General features: G+C 37.2%; 1 protein-coding gene across 1 annotated transcript in view; it reads right to left on the minus strand.

Moving 5' to 3' along the window:
- Positions 1-3,292: 3,292 nt before the first annotated feature.
- Positions 3,293-17,510, minus strand: part of GPR125 (G protein-coupled receptor 125) — an 81,315-nt gene continuing 67,097 nt past the window's right edge. The window contains exons 14-18 of the mRNA XM_008587225.1: positions 16,558-16,682; positions 15,370-15,493; positions 7,512-7,657; positions 5,022-5,117; positions 3,293-4,880 (exon numbers count right to left, since the gene is read on the minus strand). Of these exons, the coding sequence (XP_008585447.1) occupies positions 3,638-4,880; positions 5,022-5,117; positions 7,512-7,657; positions 15,370-15,493; positions 16,558-16,682 (1,734 nt within the window). The 3' untranslated portion in view covers positions 3,293-3,637. The remainder of the gene's footprint in view (positions 4,881-5,021; positions 5,118-7,511; positions 7,658-15,369; positions 15,494-16,557; positions 16,683-17,510) is intronic.

Consider the following 17,510-nt stretch of genomic DNA (forward strand, 5'->3'; position numbering starts at 1 on the left):
CCGGGGCCTTGGTGTTATCAGCACTGCACTCTCCCGAGTGAGCCACGGGCCGGCCCAATAGGAGCTTCTTAATACTACGGTCCTGTAAGTTCACACTCAGTACCCACCTCTGAGCCACTGGCATCCCCAGTGAAAAGAGGATGAAAAAAAGGTTTGCCCAAAGGCACACAAGAAAGGCAGAAAAACCAGGATTAATCAGCCTACAGTAACTAAGTTAATATACACTGCACAAGTATGTGTTTATTAACAGATGCCTCCTGTATCCCAGTATCTCTACTGGCTAGGAGACTCCAATGGCCAATAAAAGACATAGGTATAGTTTAGAGGCCCCTAGGTAAGTTAGAAAGAGTCAAATCAGTTAATACCAAAACTAAAAAAAAAGAATCTTCTTATTAATTGCAATCTCACCTTTGTCTAAGACACAGCAACATGTAGTCAGATTATGAGTACCGACAGACTGCGATTACAAATTTCTCCTCGAGGAGTTTGCTTTGTTTATACAAATAAATCGATATGATTTATTACTACTTATATTTCAGTGAAAAAAAATGAGTTGACCCACATGACAGCATTAATATAAATGTCAAGGAAAATATAGCAAAATTAGCAAAAGTGATAGGATGACTCAAATTTGAAAAACATCATAAGTAATTATCAGTAATCAAATCATCTCTTAGATAAAAGCATTGGAGTAAATTAAGGAAAATATAGCAAAATTAGCAAAAGTGATAGGATGACTCAAATTTGAAAAACATCAAAACATCATAAGTAATTATCAGTAATCAAATCATCTCTTAGATAAAAGCATTGGAGTAAATATTAAAATAATTAAACGATTCTTGGAATCTGAAAAGAAAAACAGAATTAACGTTTGTTTTAAATTTTGGATTGATATTGTATGTATCACTTTCCTTAATGATTTAGTTCAATTCTTGCATCAGATGTTTTCAGCGACATTTTTTTACTTCCTCATTTTTTATGTTCTCAACCAGCTTCAGTTTGGGCATTCTGAACTCAATGCCTGTAACACAGGTCTGTTTTAACATTGTTATTTCTCCATAATGAGCCCAATCTATAAATCCCAATCAGTACATATACATAAATTACTATCTTCATATATTATTTATATAAACATATTGAACATGGATATTGCTATGCATATCTTAAATATCCTGAGATTTAGAAATCAGTTGCCACCTACTAATGACCTGAAATATTAATATACATCTACATTGGTATATAAATCTAGTCATAAAAATATTCCTACACAATCCTAATTTCCAATTATTACCTAAAAGATAGGTTAGCCTATAAATCAAATTATGTAAATGCATACATCTAATATGTATATTATATACTTAATATGGCATAATTAAAAGCTAACTTTCATGGAATAAAATAATAAATCGTGTGTGTTTCCTTAAGCAGCATATAACAAATTATACCTCATTATAAAACTAAAACTCAAAATTAGGATGAAAATGGAGTTTGTTGAAATTATAGACAATAAACACTGTAGAAGCAATGTGCCAACCATGGTGGCCTCAGCGTCAGGAAGCGCAGTCCTAGTCCTGGATATGGTAGAACCTGACGGTGTATCCAGCAAGTCAGAAATTCTCTGGATCTCAGCTGCCAAATTTTTTAAATGAGGAGAATGAACACACTGATCTCTAAGAAAACTGAAACATCTGTTAACAGTTTACAATTCTACAAAAAGAGAGAAATTTCAGGCAGTGACAAGCCATAAATTATAAATGACAAAAGAGGGAGGGATGCAATGTATTATTCACGTCCTATATACAATCATCAATTTTATTCAATCAAATACTAAGTAAGAACGCATAAAATCATTGCTCACCACTGCCGATGCTATGAGTAACAAAATCTCCTTGGACATTTTTATTTTCTTCAAGTATCTGTTGTCTTTTGTAGTCCTTCCCAACCCCAACCCCATGTTCTTTGTTACCTTAGTAAAGTTATGTTTAAATTAACAAATGCTTATTGAATGGTGAATATTTCTAGGAAAAGAAATTCCCCACTTCCTGTAGCGAGGTAGAAAAAAGAAGAGCAGCAAAGTTGTCTCCCTGTGTAGAGGTGACCTACAAGTCAGAGAAACAGGCTAAACACTAGAAAATACTGCAAAATAGTGGAAAGTATTGCAAAATTACAGAGCAAAATAAAAAATAGTAATAAAGAAGTAAGAATTATTCACTTGATTTCTTATTGGCTTCTCTTTGTCATTTCCAAACACCATCCTGCATATAATACATCAATTTACCAGGAGATGCTGGGCCAAGAAGTTTATTAAATGTACAAATGGCAAATCTATCCGCTGGTCACCAAAAAGAATGTCTCTAAAATTAACACCTAAAAAAAAGGCTTAAAAGTTTTATTATTGCAAAGCAAAATAATGTTTCTAATGTAGTAACCTAATAAAAAGTGGACATTTAAGCTACAATGGTGAATGCATGGTGTCTCTGAGAATTGCTCTCTGTGAGGAAGCAGTTATTAATCTCTCAGATTTTGAAGTTTATCGAGTTAAGCTGCTTGACTCTTTTAGCATTTCTTGAATACTGTATGTACTTTTGAATCTGATCTGATTCAGACCTTCAGATTCTGCTGAAAAAAGATCTAAGCTGTGCCAATTTTTCAGGCATTGTCTTGCATGTGAGAGGGAACTCAGAACACCAGTGAGATTCAGCACTGGAGCTGGGTAAGGGCTATAGCACAGCAACAATCAGTGATAACTTGTAGGTCAGAACTGTTTTTGCCCTTGGAGTGGAATTTAATGACCACGACTTTAGCATGAACCTAAGGAACCGTATCTATTTAAATACAACATAAAAGCCAACATAAGAGCCAACAGTGAAGAATCAGGATGAGTACATGTGATACGGCAGCTCTTCATTTACATTCAAGAATAACATTACGTGCAGGAACCACCTCCCCCACCAAAATAAGAAAATTAAACCCAAATATAAACTACTGAAAAGCCACAAAGTGTTGCAAACAGTACTAACAGTATCAAAGTAATATGGCAAAAGTAATGCAATTTAGGAAAAGTTTTTTTAGGCATTCCCATTTTCAAAAACATTCTGTGAGATCTTTTTAAAAACCTGTAGTGTTTAAAAATATATTTATAAAATACATCAATCCAACACTCACTTTGTACGGTTAACCATGTAATATATCTGAGAACTGATTCATGTATAATCTTCATTAAATATCTCAATGAATAAACTTCATTAAAATAGAACTAAATGCTTATATTGTAAAACACAGAAAGAAAAGATTGACACAATGACAAACACCTATTTACTGTATTAAATACAAGCCTGAAATGTTACGTAGATATTACAGATTCCAAAAAATTACACTTCAGATTCCCAAAATATTCCGTGGTGCTTTGACAACAAAAACAATGCATTATAGTGTTTTGGTTTGGTTTTTTTTTTTAATTCCTAAAAAAAAAAAAAATGCAATAATTTGGGTATATAAAAATCCAAAACTTAGTTTATTCAAAATTCTTTTGAATCCCTAATGTGGCTGTAAACAGTTTGTTTTCAAATGTTCATAGCTTAAAGGAATGTGAATATCACAGTTTACGTGAATATCTGCCTAGGAAGTCCAGCCAACACTACACAGTAGTCTCGTGTTTCCATAATCCAGTCCTAACATTGCCAGTGCTATCCGTACCAAGCAAGGGTCCTTCCTGCCCACTGCTTTTAATTGGTCCATTCTGAATGTCCAAGTTGAGGCCATAAGATTTCTGTTGACTTTCAAGTTCAACTACAGTTGGCTTCCTTAATCCATCTTTTTTACTACTAGTTGAAACAGGCTTTTCAAAATTTCTGCTGCTTTTGGGAAGTGTGCTACAAGCATCACTGCTGTCCTGTTGAGGGGGGTTGTACTGTCTCTCTCTGTAGGCCAAATAAGCTCTTCGGCTCCTCGCATGCCCTTCATTACTGCCCGACCGACTTTTAGGTAAGACATTCTGCACACTTCCTTCCACACTGGTTGGGACATCATAGGCATATTCTCTTAGGACCGTGAGTCTGCTTGCCCGGTGTCCTTTACTTCGGTTTTTATGATGGCGGCTTGGGTGCACATTTGTTCGAAACTGAACTTCTAAAGGCGCCACATGCATTTTAATGTCATTGTCCATCGAATGTTCTGTCAGACTATTATCAAGCTGAGGTGTGGAGTTCAAAGGTAAAGAATTAGTATGGCACTGAGCTGCGGCAGCCTGCAAGTTGGTTAACTTGCAGCCCTGGGAGGAATTTTTGAAGCTTGAGACACTTTTGTTTGTGCATGAAGACTCTGCACTGCTGTTGGTGCACTTTGGTGCCTCTCCATTCGTCCCACTCGAGTTGGGGGGCTGGACGTTGACTTGCACCGAATATGAGCTCCGTCCAGGGCAACATGTCATGATCCACGCAAGTCTGACATCCTCCCTATTAACACAATGGTGAACCATGACGAATGCACTGAAGCTTAAACACGTGGCTCCAAAAAAGAAGCTAAAAACCAAGTCCAAAGGGTAATACAAAGAGACAGCCAAGGCCCCAAACATCCACAAAGCAACATACAGGAGCAGAGTGAGGCTGGCCCCCAAAAGTTGAGAATGAAAAGTGTGTTCATTTTCCAATGCAGATGTAGAAATCAGAGACAAAGACATTGAATCCTGATGATTTATTTCACCATTTTCATTGGTTGCCAATCTCTGTTGCTCCTCAGTGGGCTCCTTAAGCTCATATTTGCGCTCAGGGTGTCTTTTCAACTGAATAAATATGCTTAGAAAGTACATACAGTTTACAAAAGTGATGAAGCTGGCAGGCCCATAGAAGGCTCCCAAGGAGGGTTCCCACGCCATCCAGCAACTAGGAAAGACAATGGTAAATCAGATCAGATGCTACATATTATAACAAATTATGTAAGAGACTGCAATAAATGGTAGAGCCTAGAAAATACTCAAAAGAGAAACAACTTGATCGGGTACACAGAGAATACGAAATACTCACTAGGGTGCATTTGGCCGACTGCCGTAATTCTTGATGTTTGCTGCTGCTGTTATGCCACAAACTATGAGGGGGATACCACCACCAATCAGGTAAAACCTAGATGGAGGAATAATGGCAAGAACTGCTCTTTAATCATTTTTTAAGGTGAGTTTATCACAGTATCTCTGTACTTCAAGTCATTCCTTGAAGATTATTCTTCTTATTCCAATAATAAGTTGAGAGTTCACTTCTGGAGACTGCTATATTTAGTGACAACCTGTTTTTGTTTTGTTTTCTCGATTTCTCTTTTTAAAGCACAAGGGCTAAGAAGTTTCCAAGCTGAGGAAAGCTGATCTGCTTCTGCCACCCTGTGGTCAGGCACAGTAACAAGCAGCTACTGCAGGCAGGAACTCTGCTTACATATTTTTTTTTTTTTTTTAGAGGGAACAGCTGATGAACAGAAGAGTCAGTCCATGACAAAATGGACGACTCTGCTTACGTATTTTTTTTTTTTTTAGAGGGAACAGCTGATGAACAGAAGAGTCAGTCCATGACAAAATGGACTTTAAGATCTCACTGTGCCAGAGTACAGACTAAAAATGAAATGACTTATTAATTATTGATTAATGTTCAGCTAAGCCTGCATATTCCAGGGCCTCCAGGGCTGTGCATCTTCTCCCCATCAATGGAGACAGGCACATCCCAGCAGCTGCAGAGTGCAGGGGCCCTCCCCGACCCCTTTCCAAAGAGCCGCTGGGGAGAGCCATGGAAATGATGTGCAGGAAGAACTGAGTGAGACAGACAGGTGAGGCACATCCCAGCAGCTGCAGAGTGCAGGGGCCCTCCCCGACCCCTTTCCACAGAGCCGCTGGGGAGAGCCATGGAAATGATGTGCAGGAAGAACTGAGTGAGACAGACAGGTGACTGGTCCTGAGAAGAAATACTTTGTGGCTGGAGCATCTCTGAATGCTCTGATCTCTCTGAAAAGAACTTTCTGCCCTGGCCAGATACCCCTGGGTACAGTCAGAATCTTAATTCTGCATTTGCCCCTTCCTGAGGCACAGCCCCAAGTCTTGAATTGGCTGGATAAAGGCAATATTTATGACACATCTTTCCTTATTGTTTCTTCTTCATACCCAGTTACTAAAATCATTTAATATATTAGTATTGCTGAAAAGACAGCTAATTACCCTATAAAACTACAGCCCTGTCTTCTGTTACCCAAGTTAGAGGAAAGCCAACATATGTGGCCCTCCCTTTCTCCCTGCTATACTAATCACATGTACATCTTACCTCAAAAGACAGCATCATTTCCAAAGTTAATCTTGGGCTCTATCATCTTCTCTGAATCCACCCCCCCCCCACAATTTCCTATTATCAATTAAACCCTTATTTTGCAGCTTTAAATTTTTCTTCACGGTTTCTTATTTTCAGCCTTTACACATATGTTCAAGTTTCCCCATCTTCTAAAACTTTCCTTGAACTACACCTTTCTCTCTCCCTCCAGCGACAAACTCCTGGGCACAATGGCACCAGCAGCACTTGCCTTGCCTTGGTCACCTTATGATGGGGTGCTTCTGCCCCAACAGTGATGCTGTGGCTGCCCTCTCTCCACATACCTGGCAGCTGTACTGCTCAGGCTTCCTCAAGCTAAGGGACCAAGGGGAAGGAGGGCACCAGCCCTAGAGGGTATACCTTGCACTGTCTACAGCAAAGGGGTACTGTGGGTCATTGGGGACTGAATAAGGTTTACAGCCAAAGCTGCCTTTTCCTTAACCCATTGTTTTTTTCTCAGAGCCAGATAGGAAGGACCAGCTGCTTGAGGATAGGCTCCCCAAATCTCTCAGCCAAAGACCATCTCTCATTTCTTTTAACACAAGCGACAGATGTACCAAATCTCATCCTACAATGTCACTCTGCAACCGAGCACTCCTGCTGCCTTTACCATCCACAGAACTACCCTGTCTCCTCCTGCAGACTGCAAACTAAACTCAGTTATCAATGGCAGATTTTCTACTCATCCAGCATGATAATCTATTCATAATTTTTTTTTTATTGTAATGGGTAGGAAGGACATAACTCCAAATCTGTTTTGTCTTTTGTAGAGAATAAGTAAAATGATACATACTAGTATAGATTAAAATGACACATGACCTCAAGGAAATAAAAACAGTTAACATTTTCTTAGAGCCTACTATACGGTCAGTACCATCTTAAGTGCTTGCACATTAATGCATTTATTCCTTACAACAACTCTGTGAGGAAGAATCACCCCACTCTAGAGATGAGCTAAGAAGTCACAGACAGGTGAAGAACTTGACCGAGGACTCACAGCTGGAAGGATGCATAATTCCTATCAAAAATAGGCAGCCCGGCTTACTACTCCAATCTTTTACTTTCCAAATTTTATTCAGCAATTTTTTATAATAATTTATGACTATGCTTCAACTAAGGCAAACAAAATATTTAATTAACATTTAAGATAATATAACAAATAAAGATATTAGGTACCTGAGCATTGGTCTTGGTGGAGGTGGTGGTTCATCAGGATCCTGGCATCTTTTAGCCTTTTTAGTGACTTGTTTATAGATATTTCGAGCTGTCACTCCCACCCATAGTACTGTAGCAAGGGTAGAATAATGAAGAATTATCCCAACCTACAAAGAAGATTGAAGAATATATAAACTGAAACAAAAAAAATATTCCACTAAGGCTTATCAAAAGATTGATAAGTAATTTTCAAAAGTCTGATCCAAAACTAGTATGGAGGCAGATTCTAACGATCAACTCCTTTGCCTGCTAATGAAACAAAGTACTCTAAGAGACATATTAATAGAGGATTACGTTCTTCCAATGCACAAACCAACAGATGGATCTAGGAAGCCCACAGACTACCACTTATGCCCAAGATGACCTTTATACATCATAGAACTGGCTCCTAGACAACATTAAACCAAAGGCGTGTTTTTCATAGACACAAGGTTATAAATTAGAGTTTGGTTTCTAATGCCCATTTGATGGAGGAACAGAGAGGGTAAGGGTAACTAGAGGGTAAAATCCAAACCTCACAGAGAAAGAGTTTTAGATAAGAGACCTGAGTTCTAATTCAGAGCTTTTATATACTGTAGTAGCAAGAGAGCAATATAATATATTGATGGTTAAGAGGGTGAACTTGAGAATCAAATTTTGCCTGGTTTAAAAACTGCTATCTACCTCTTACCTGCTGTGTGACCTGAGCAAAGTCACATAACATCTCAAGTACTGATTTGGGAACCAAAAATGCTATGAAAATACTGAGGTTAAACAGGATTAAAAAAGAGCATTTAGCACACTGCCTAGCACATGGTAAGTAATTAGTAAAAATATCTGTATTATTACTATTAATTACTAGAAGTGTGGTTTTGAGGAAATAATGTGACTGTTCTGAAATTAAGTTTCCTCAATTTAATAGTGAGGGGATTATCAATAGCCACCTCTATGGGTTACAGGGATTGAATGGGCACAATACCTAGAATATAACTGGTGCTCAATGGAAGATAATTACAATATATGTAACTAATTACACTAATCAAGTGCCTTCCTAGAGGGATGATGGGGGCATGTTTATCATATGACTTGAGTTTGAAGCAACTCCAGTTAAGAGGAAAGTCTAGATAAAGGTATAAAACAGAGGTTTAAAACTTATTTTAAGAAAAATAAATGCCATCTGTCATTGGCGCATCAAAGACATAATCCAGCTTTCTTAACTAATTACTTGCTACCTTTTTGATCATTTCTTCTTAAGCATTTTTGTAACTGGAAAGTCTTCAGTATCCTTAGGAGTGAACACTTTTCTGTAAATTTAGAAATGCCATAGAAAACACATCAAAACCTAAAGATGGATGTTTTTCCCCTTAGAAAACTCTTCATCTTACACCTCCTATGTCAAAAATACTTTTAACCTACCCAGTTTAGTAACTGGGTATGAAGAAGAAACAATAAAGAAAGATGTGTCACAAATACTGCCTTTATCCAGCCAATTCAAGACTTGGGGCTGTGCCTCAGGAAGGGGCAAATGCAGAATTAAGATTCTGACTGTACCCAGGGGTATCCGGCCAGGGCAGAAAGTTTTTTTCAGAGAGAACAGAGCGTTCAGAGATGCTCCAGCCACAAAGTAATATTCTATTAATAAAAAATTCTAAGAAAAAATGTTTCATTCTAAAGAGATGGCTCTGTAATCTCAAGAACATCAAGCAGATAAACTAGGGCAATAATAAAGACATGTATACACCGTCCAGAGTTTATTTTCACGAGAACCAATCTGCAGCTAAAACTTGGCGACATGAAAGCCTAAGTTTTATTTTGCAGGAGGAAAAATCAGGGTAGTTGCTGGTCCAGGGTAAACATTGCAGTGATTCTGGAGGTGCTAGGAGTGTGGATCCAGCTTGGACAAACTAGAGAAGTCAGAACTTATCTTCAGAAGAAGAAGAAAAGTGGCTCCTTGGCTCCTGTTAGTTTTGCTGACTGCACTGCAAAAGCAACATTTATAGGCAGAAGTGGAACAGAAAGCATAAAATAACCCTCTGAGCTATCTGAAGTCTGTAAGTAAAAACAGTATAAATGAATTTGGTGCACAGAAACCAATAAATTCAAGACAAATCAGTGATACTGACTCAAAATGGTAGGCTCCCCTATTGCTGGAGCTGTCTCTGACACAAAGGTCAAACAAATGAGATAGAGCTTTAAAATACATAAATTAAAAATATAGGTTAAAAGTATTTTTGACATAGGAGGTGTAAGATGAAGAGTTTTCTAAGGGGAAAAACATCCATCTTTAGGTTTTGATGTGTTTTCTATGGCATTTCTAAATTTACAGAAAAGTGTTCACTCTTAAGGATACTGAAGACTTCCAGTTCAATGATTATTACCAAGAGTGGAATTTTAGGAGTCTGATGACACCTGGTAACGGAGTCACGTAAACAAATCACTAAATATTCCACAAGAATGAGAAAAAAGAAGGAATTAAGATCTAGTGCAGAGGGTTTTCCTGTATTTTGGAATGTGGTACTTCTGACTGTATTCTGCATCCAACACTTTGTACATGAAAGACAACCTCACTGTCACATTTTCTTCCAAATAAGTCAGATTCAGATAGAAATTTTGTAAACAGTTTTGAAGTAAGGAATCTAATTCATAGGGCATGCAAATGATTAATTAAATGCAATAGATTATTACTTGAGAAAGCCACCCTACCTCAGGACACCAATTTCCAAAGCTGCAAAATGGGTGTAAAATAATTATCCTAAAGAATTCCACTTTAAATGTGTCACACAATTATAAACTGTCACATATTGCAGAGTATTTTAACCACCAATAAACCTAAGACAGTACAGTGTATATAGCAACTGTGCAAGAAATGGTCTTTATGATGAACACAATCATATATAAATATAATCATGTGCCACACAATGCCATTTCAGTCAATGATAGACCATATTTATGACGGTGGTTCCTTAAGATTATAACATAACTGAAAAATTCCTATTGCCTAGTGATGTAGTAGCCGTTGTAATACGTGTTACGCACGTGTTTGTGGCGATGCTGGTGTAAACACACCTATTTTGCTGCCAGTCATATAAAAGTATGACCTAGGTACATAGTAGGCTATCCCATCTTTCTTTACCATGCTTTCTACGGCCTTCAACGCTTTTTTTGCAAAAGGAGCTGAAGGAGAACTAAGAAGCTGAGTGACAAATTAGAAGTGGCCATTGACTCAAAGCTTGAAGGGATCTGTGTTCTGGTTCATGATGCGCTGCCAATTGCTTAATCATTAATTTTCGGGTCCTTGGTTTCCTTTGTTAGGCAGTGAAGGGATTCGGCTGGATCTTATTTAAGTTACCTTGTTGCTCCATCACTCCATGATTTAATGAAATATAGTGCCAGCTGCCCTTCTCAAGCGTCCTTTTATGTCTGCTATCTAGAGGACTGCTGCTGTGGTCCAGGAGAGACCTTTGGGAAAATCTAATCAGTAAAGAGCATTCTACTTGCCAACTATTGCAAATGTGTTATCTTAACTTTCATATTAATCCTAGAAGTACTTTTTCTTCATACATTTTCTAAACACATAAATGGAGTCACAGAATTGAAATAACTTGCCCCAGATCACTAGAGTTATTAGGTGGTGAGGCATTATTCAAATGCTGGTCTGTTGGACTCTGGGTGCCCGTCAGTCTCCACTACTGTGCTTTACTCTCTAGAATGGGTCAGCATAAAGTAGAACTCTTTAGGATAATTATTTTATACCCATTTTGCAGCTTTGGAAATTGGTGTTCTGAAATAAGGTGATTTTCTTAAGAAATAACCTATTGCATTTAATTAATTATTTACATGCCCTAAGGTATCACCTGGAACTTAGAGACCAGAGTCAGAAGTATTTGGCTGGTGGTGTCTTTAATAACCTTAACCAATCACTGTGTGGGGAAAACTACTTGTATATTATAAGAGGAAAACAACTTTTATATTATTAGAACCTACTCTTGCAGTTTGTAAAATATGAGCATTCTAAACCAGAAATAAGAAAGACAAAACTACACAGATTACATTCATATACAAAACTACACATAAAAACACACACGAGTTCAGTTTTAGAGACGGAAGGACCTTAATGACCATTTCATTTAGCTAGCCTGACCCATTATTTTATAAAAGAAACATTAAGTCCCTACTAGGTTAACTGACTAGTAATACAAGCTGTAATGGCAGATACAGAATTACAACCTACTGTTACCTGGAATCCCAGGCCAATCCTTTCAGTGTTCTACCACCACCACTCAGCTGGCTGTTAACTGACTTAAGTATTGTAATGGATAAGTAAAACAAGTAATCTGAGTCAGCAATACGAGAATGATGTTATGTCTTTCTTAGTAGAAACAAAGAACATTGTAAAAGCAGAAGAAACAACATGTGAAAACATCTGAGGATGTGCCTTTCTCCTTTCTTTTATATACCTTTCACTAATGGACATTTGTTCCAGAAAGTCCCAAAATTCAGTGTAATTCTTCTTCTTTTCCTTTTACAAATGGTATAAAATACCATTCAGGACAATGAAAGGCAGTCATCTTTACAATGGCCTCTTTTTATTCATTTCCTTAGTCAAATAAATATATGTGTCTGCTTCATGAAATCAATCAATACTTTTAGATAAAACTGAGACCATTACTACCAATGTGTGCTGAGTACTCTCCAAACAGTCTATGCTCAAAATGGCTCTAGGTTTGAATGATTTCTACTATTTGCAAACAGAGGCTTCTTTTCATTCACTCACCCAATAAATATTGCTGAGCACCTACTTATGGGTCAGGTCCCGTGATGGTGCCCAGATAAACACTGGTGCATCAAATTGATATAATTCTTGCCCCTGTAGAGCTTTGAATCCAGGCAGAGCTTAAGAGTCCAGAGACAATAAATAGTAAATTATAAAGTTTTGTAGGCACCATGAGATTTTAATAAGGACCACAGAATAACAGTGGGAGGTGAGGAGCAATATCTGTGAAACAGTAACAGTAAACTGAGACCTGCAAGGTCAGTGGAAGCCAGCCATGCGAGGAACGCAGAAGCACTGTCTTTTGTACACGCATGATGTTCATCTGAGACCTGTTGCCTGACTTCTCCTAAACTGCAAACAAAGCTCTTTTTCAAATGTATAGTAATGGTCTAAAACAGAGAAATACGCTCCAAAGCTGAGAGGTAATTTTATCAATAACATTAATAGAAGCCCAATTAATAGGTAACATTTATTGAGCACTTACTTATACCTAGTATTCTTGAGCCCTTTCAGTCACTTAATCCTCTCAGCAATTCTTACACATGCACACACTTTAAATTGGATCTCAGGTAACCAACATTGGATTAATCCTAAGGTTTATGTCTCATGACACATTCTAATAACTGGGCGAGCATAAACTGCCTTATTTAATTAATTAGTTATTGTTAATAATATAATAAGCATCTAAGAATCTACCAGCAAGACAAAAGGTAAGACCCTGACAATAACCTGTAGTTGATTTTCATGACCCTTTACCCATTCCTCTAACCCTCCCTCTCTCCCCTCCCCCCCCAACACCATATCTGTTCACTTGTCTTAACAAGTTCAAGGAATTGTTGTGATTGTTGGGTTTTCTCCCCCCCTCCATTTGTGTGTTTATTTATTTATTTGTAGCTCCCTCGAATAGCTGAGAACATGTGGTATTTCTCTTTCTGTGCCTGACTTGTCTCACTTAACATAATTTTCTCTAAGTCTATCCACATTGTTGTGAATGGTATCTCATTCTTTTTTATAGCTGAGTAGTATTCCATGTATAGATATACCACATTTTCCGCATCCACTCATCTGATGATGGACATTTGGGCTGGTTCCAGCTCTTGGCTATTGTAAATAGAGTTGCAATAAATATTAGAGTACAGGTATCCCTTCGGCATGATGATTTCCATTCCTCTGGGTATATTCCCAGCAGTGGAATAAGCTGGGTCATACGGTAGATCTATCTGTAATTGTTTGAGGAACCTCCATACCATTTTCCATAGAGGCTACACCATTTTGCAGTCCCACCAACAGTGTATGAGAGTTCCTTTTTCTCCATAACCTCTCCAGCACTTACCATTCTCAGTCTTTTGGATATCAGCCATCTTGACTGGAGTGAGATGGTTTCTCAAAGTGTTTTGATTTGCATTTCCCGGATGCTGAGTGATTTAAAAATCATCTTACCGAGTTTTGTGAAAAATTCTCTTCTTACCTAAGATTAATTTAGAAGGAACTACCACATTTCTGATATTGTCTTCCCCTCCTTGGACCTAGTATATCTTTCCATTTATTTAGGTCTTCTTTAATACATATTTTAATTTTACCTATAAATCTTGAACAACTTTTATTATTCCTAGGTACTTGATAGTCTTTGATACTAAATAAATGATATTTTTCTCACTAATTATGTTTTCTCATAGTTGCATTTCTGCATACTGGTAGTTTTGTACATTAAATTTACATTCACTCTTTGCTAAACCTCCCTATTATTTCTAATAATATATGTGTAAAGAACTTTAGTTTTTATATAAACAGTCGTATCATCCAACATCTCAATGATCATTTCCAATTTACAGGTGAGGTAACTGAGATGCAAAGATTAAATATTAAAATCGGGATCCCAAAGAGAGATTTTCACCCCCATGTTCACTGCAGCATTATTCACAATAGCCAAGAGATGGAAACAACCTATATGTCCAAATAGATAAAGAAAATGTGGTAGAATACATAAAACGGAACATTATTTAGCCATAAAAAGAAAGAAATCCTATCATATTCTACAACATGGATGAACCTTGAGGACATCATGCTAAATGAAATAAGCCTTTCTGAGGCAGATAAATACTACATGATTCCACTTATATGGGTCTCTAAAGAAGTCAAACTCATGGAAGCAGAGTATAGAATGGTGGTTGTAAGGAACTAGGGAGAGAAGGGAATGGGGAGCTGTTGTTCAATGGGCGTAGAGTATCAGTCATACAAGATGAAAATTTCTAGATATGTGCTGTACAGCATAGCGCTTATAGTTAGCAATACTGTACCATACACTGAAAAATTTGTTAAAAGGGTAAATCACAAGTTAGATGTTTTTTACCACAATTTGAAAAGAAAAAAATAAAGGTTAAGTAAATTGCCCATAAAAACACACCTAGTAAATGGCAGAACTGAATCTGATATCCAGGCAATCTCAACTCTTAATTACTATGCAATATTTCTTGTGATCTAGCACATGAAAGACAATATACAAATATAGAAAAATAATTTTACCTATTTCCTATTCATATAGTGCAGAATTTTCTTTTTTAATAATTATTTTGCAAGAATACTGTTCTCTAAGGTTACATATGTAATAATTTATTTAAAAATAAGTTGAACATTTAATTCTTAATCTTTATCAAAGCTAATACGTTTCTTATTTTTACATCTTACAGTTAAATTTTTTCTACTTCCTACTGTTTTCATCAATGGATGAAATAATTTTTAAAATCCTAGTGTCAGAAAATATCACTTCTCTTTCAGCCAAAGTTTTATACATTTTTTAAATTAGATGTTAAGCATTATAACAGACATAACAAGTGACATTAAAGTCCCAATAATAAAGAAATGAGCTGTTTAAGTTTATATTCACTTGTAAAATGATAATTCAAAACTTGAGGTATACTGGTACATTGTTTGAGTGAGAGACATGTTTAACTTTAATTAAAGAAAATGCTTTAAAGAAACAGTTTCCTTGTATAGTTCATGAAACATATAAAATTATTTTCTGATACCAGTATTTTTTTCCCATTTCAATGTTTCACTCTGACTTACTGCTTGGCAGACGCTGGCATTTCTGGTTTGGGTTATTCCTCCCACGAAGACCACACAGGTCAGAACAATATGAAAGCACAAGTTCACGAGCATGTGCCAGCTCTTCAGACTGATTCTGATCAAACTACAAAAAATGTACATACTTTCAATATTCAGTCTAGTGCATTTGAAGTAAAACACCATGACGTGCATCTATAATTCAATTCCAACTGCATCGAAGACCAAATGCACATGTTTCACATTTAACCATTTTACTTAACAAACATATACTATCAGTCACATACACACTAACAGGACTTGAGAAATTTAATTCAATACAGTTTCTTAACACTTAACTTTATGCATTAAAAAAGTCAAGTCAATTACAGAACCACTGCATCCACTAAAAGCTAAACAAATTCTCCGTAATAAAAAACATGCAGGCTTTTGCTACTCTGATGTCTTAAGATGACTAATTTCCTACTTGGCTACCTAGAGATTTCTGCAGTGTGCCACTGAGCCTTTTTCTGGATCTACTAGGATAACATAGTCTAAACACCCAGGACATTTCTTCCTGGCCTTTAATAACAAAACACTGATGTCTTTCTTTTTTTTAAGTATCAAAATCTCCTTTTGTTTCTTAACTAAATGTCAAGACATGTCATATATGTCCAGCTTAAACAGGAAAATACATTCTAGCAAAACCTTTTGTAAAGTGAATTTCTGCTTAGCAAATCCTTTTGGTTCATTATTTTCTACCATAAAATAAAGTTTCTGTAGCTTAGTCTCTAATTAACAAAAACCATATCCCATGCTTAAATGTCATAAAGTTCTTTAAAATGCCATCTGTAAAATAAAGAACGCCACAACAGGCAAAAAGTCATAAAATAAAAGTAGTAACACAGTGGCAACACTGTGTAACACTGTAGTAGTAACACAGTAGTAGTTCAATACCTGAAATATTCTTTTCCAGTTACAAACCCAGCAAACTGACTGGGCACTGTAAGAGATGAATTTACCATCTCATGCACTAATTAATTATGTCTCTAATAGCACAAAATGAAGAAGGCTTGTATGCAGTCTAAAGTAATCATCTGTCCTTTGGAAAGACAGCATGGTATCAAACTCAGTGTTACCCTAATTAAATGTGAAATAAAGACCTTCAAATCCCAGTGCACAGATCTGTACTTGCCGAGTTTTCTTTCTCACCTGTGATGGTATATATAACTGATGATGACAGCTGAAAGGCACAAGAGCAGAATGACGGCGGTGGTGTAAACCACAGGGTGCAAGAGACTGGCTGCCTGGCCATACAGTTCAGACCCTGTCAAATCCTGAGGGGAGAAAGAAAGAATCAGGCTAGTGCACTTTTCTGGACATTTAACTATTGACATTTTCGTGAGTGACTAAAACACACCAACAAACAAAAACGCTGGCCCTTGGGTCTCTTCACTTTATTCAAGGACTAATATTGCATGCTATTTTCCTCACTCACTTCTTTGCCTCCCTGACTTCCCTTGTGTTAACTACTTGTGGCATGTTCTTGTTCTGCCCTGGACCATCTGCTTTGTAAATCTAAATACTGACTCGCACTGAGGGTAATGGAGAGAGAACAGCAGCCCACATGCGCGTGGTTCACAAGGGGCAACCATAGACTCCATCCTTTTTAATGCCCTTTCAGCCCACTCATCACTCTGCATATTCACCAGCTGATAGGACACAACAGAGAGTAGTAAGTATCTCCAAGTCAGCAAAGATTCAGTAGACCTCTCTAACCATCGGTGTTTGAGTTCAACTCCAAGTTCCACAAGCAAGAATGGGCCAAACACTGTAAGGCACCGGAGACGGAATGGTAAGATGTGGTTCCTGCCCTTGAAGAGCTGAAAGTCACTGGGGAGAGAGAAGTACAATCAGATCACAACGATGCTGGAAGAAGATAAGTGCAGCACAGTCAAGGGAGAAAAGAGGAAGAGCCCTGTAAGAGCTCTGAAATCCATGAACAATAACAGCAGGTCACTTACAGAGCATTTACCAAAATCCAGGCATTGCCTGTGTTCAGCACTTTACAAAGAGTGACAGGTATATTATTAGTTCCACTTAATAGCCTGAAAAACTGAGGCACAGAGATGCTGAGTGCGTGCAGGTTAGATCCAAAGGAACGT

This window comes from Galeopterus variegatus, unplaced genomic scaffold, assembly GCF_000696425.1.
Source record: "Galeopterus variegatus unplaced genomic scaffold, G_variegatus-3.0.2 Scaffold4301, whole genome shotgun sequence".
NCBI classification, from domain to species: domain Eukaryota; kingdom Metazoa; phylum Chordata; class Mammalia; order Dermoptera; family Cynocephalidae; genus Galeopterus; species Galeopterus variegatus.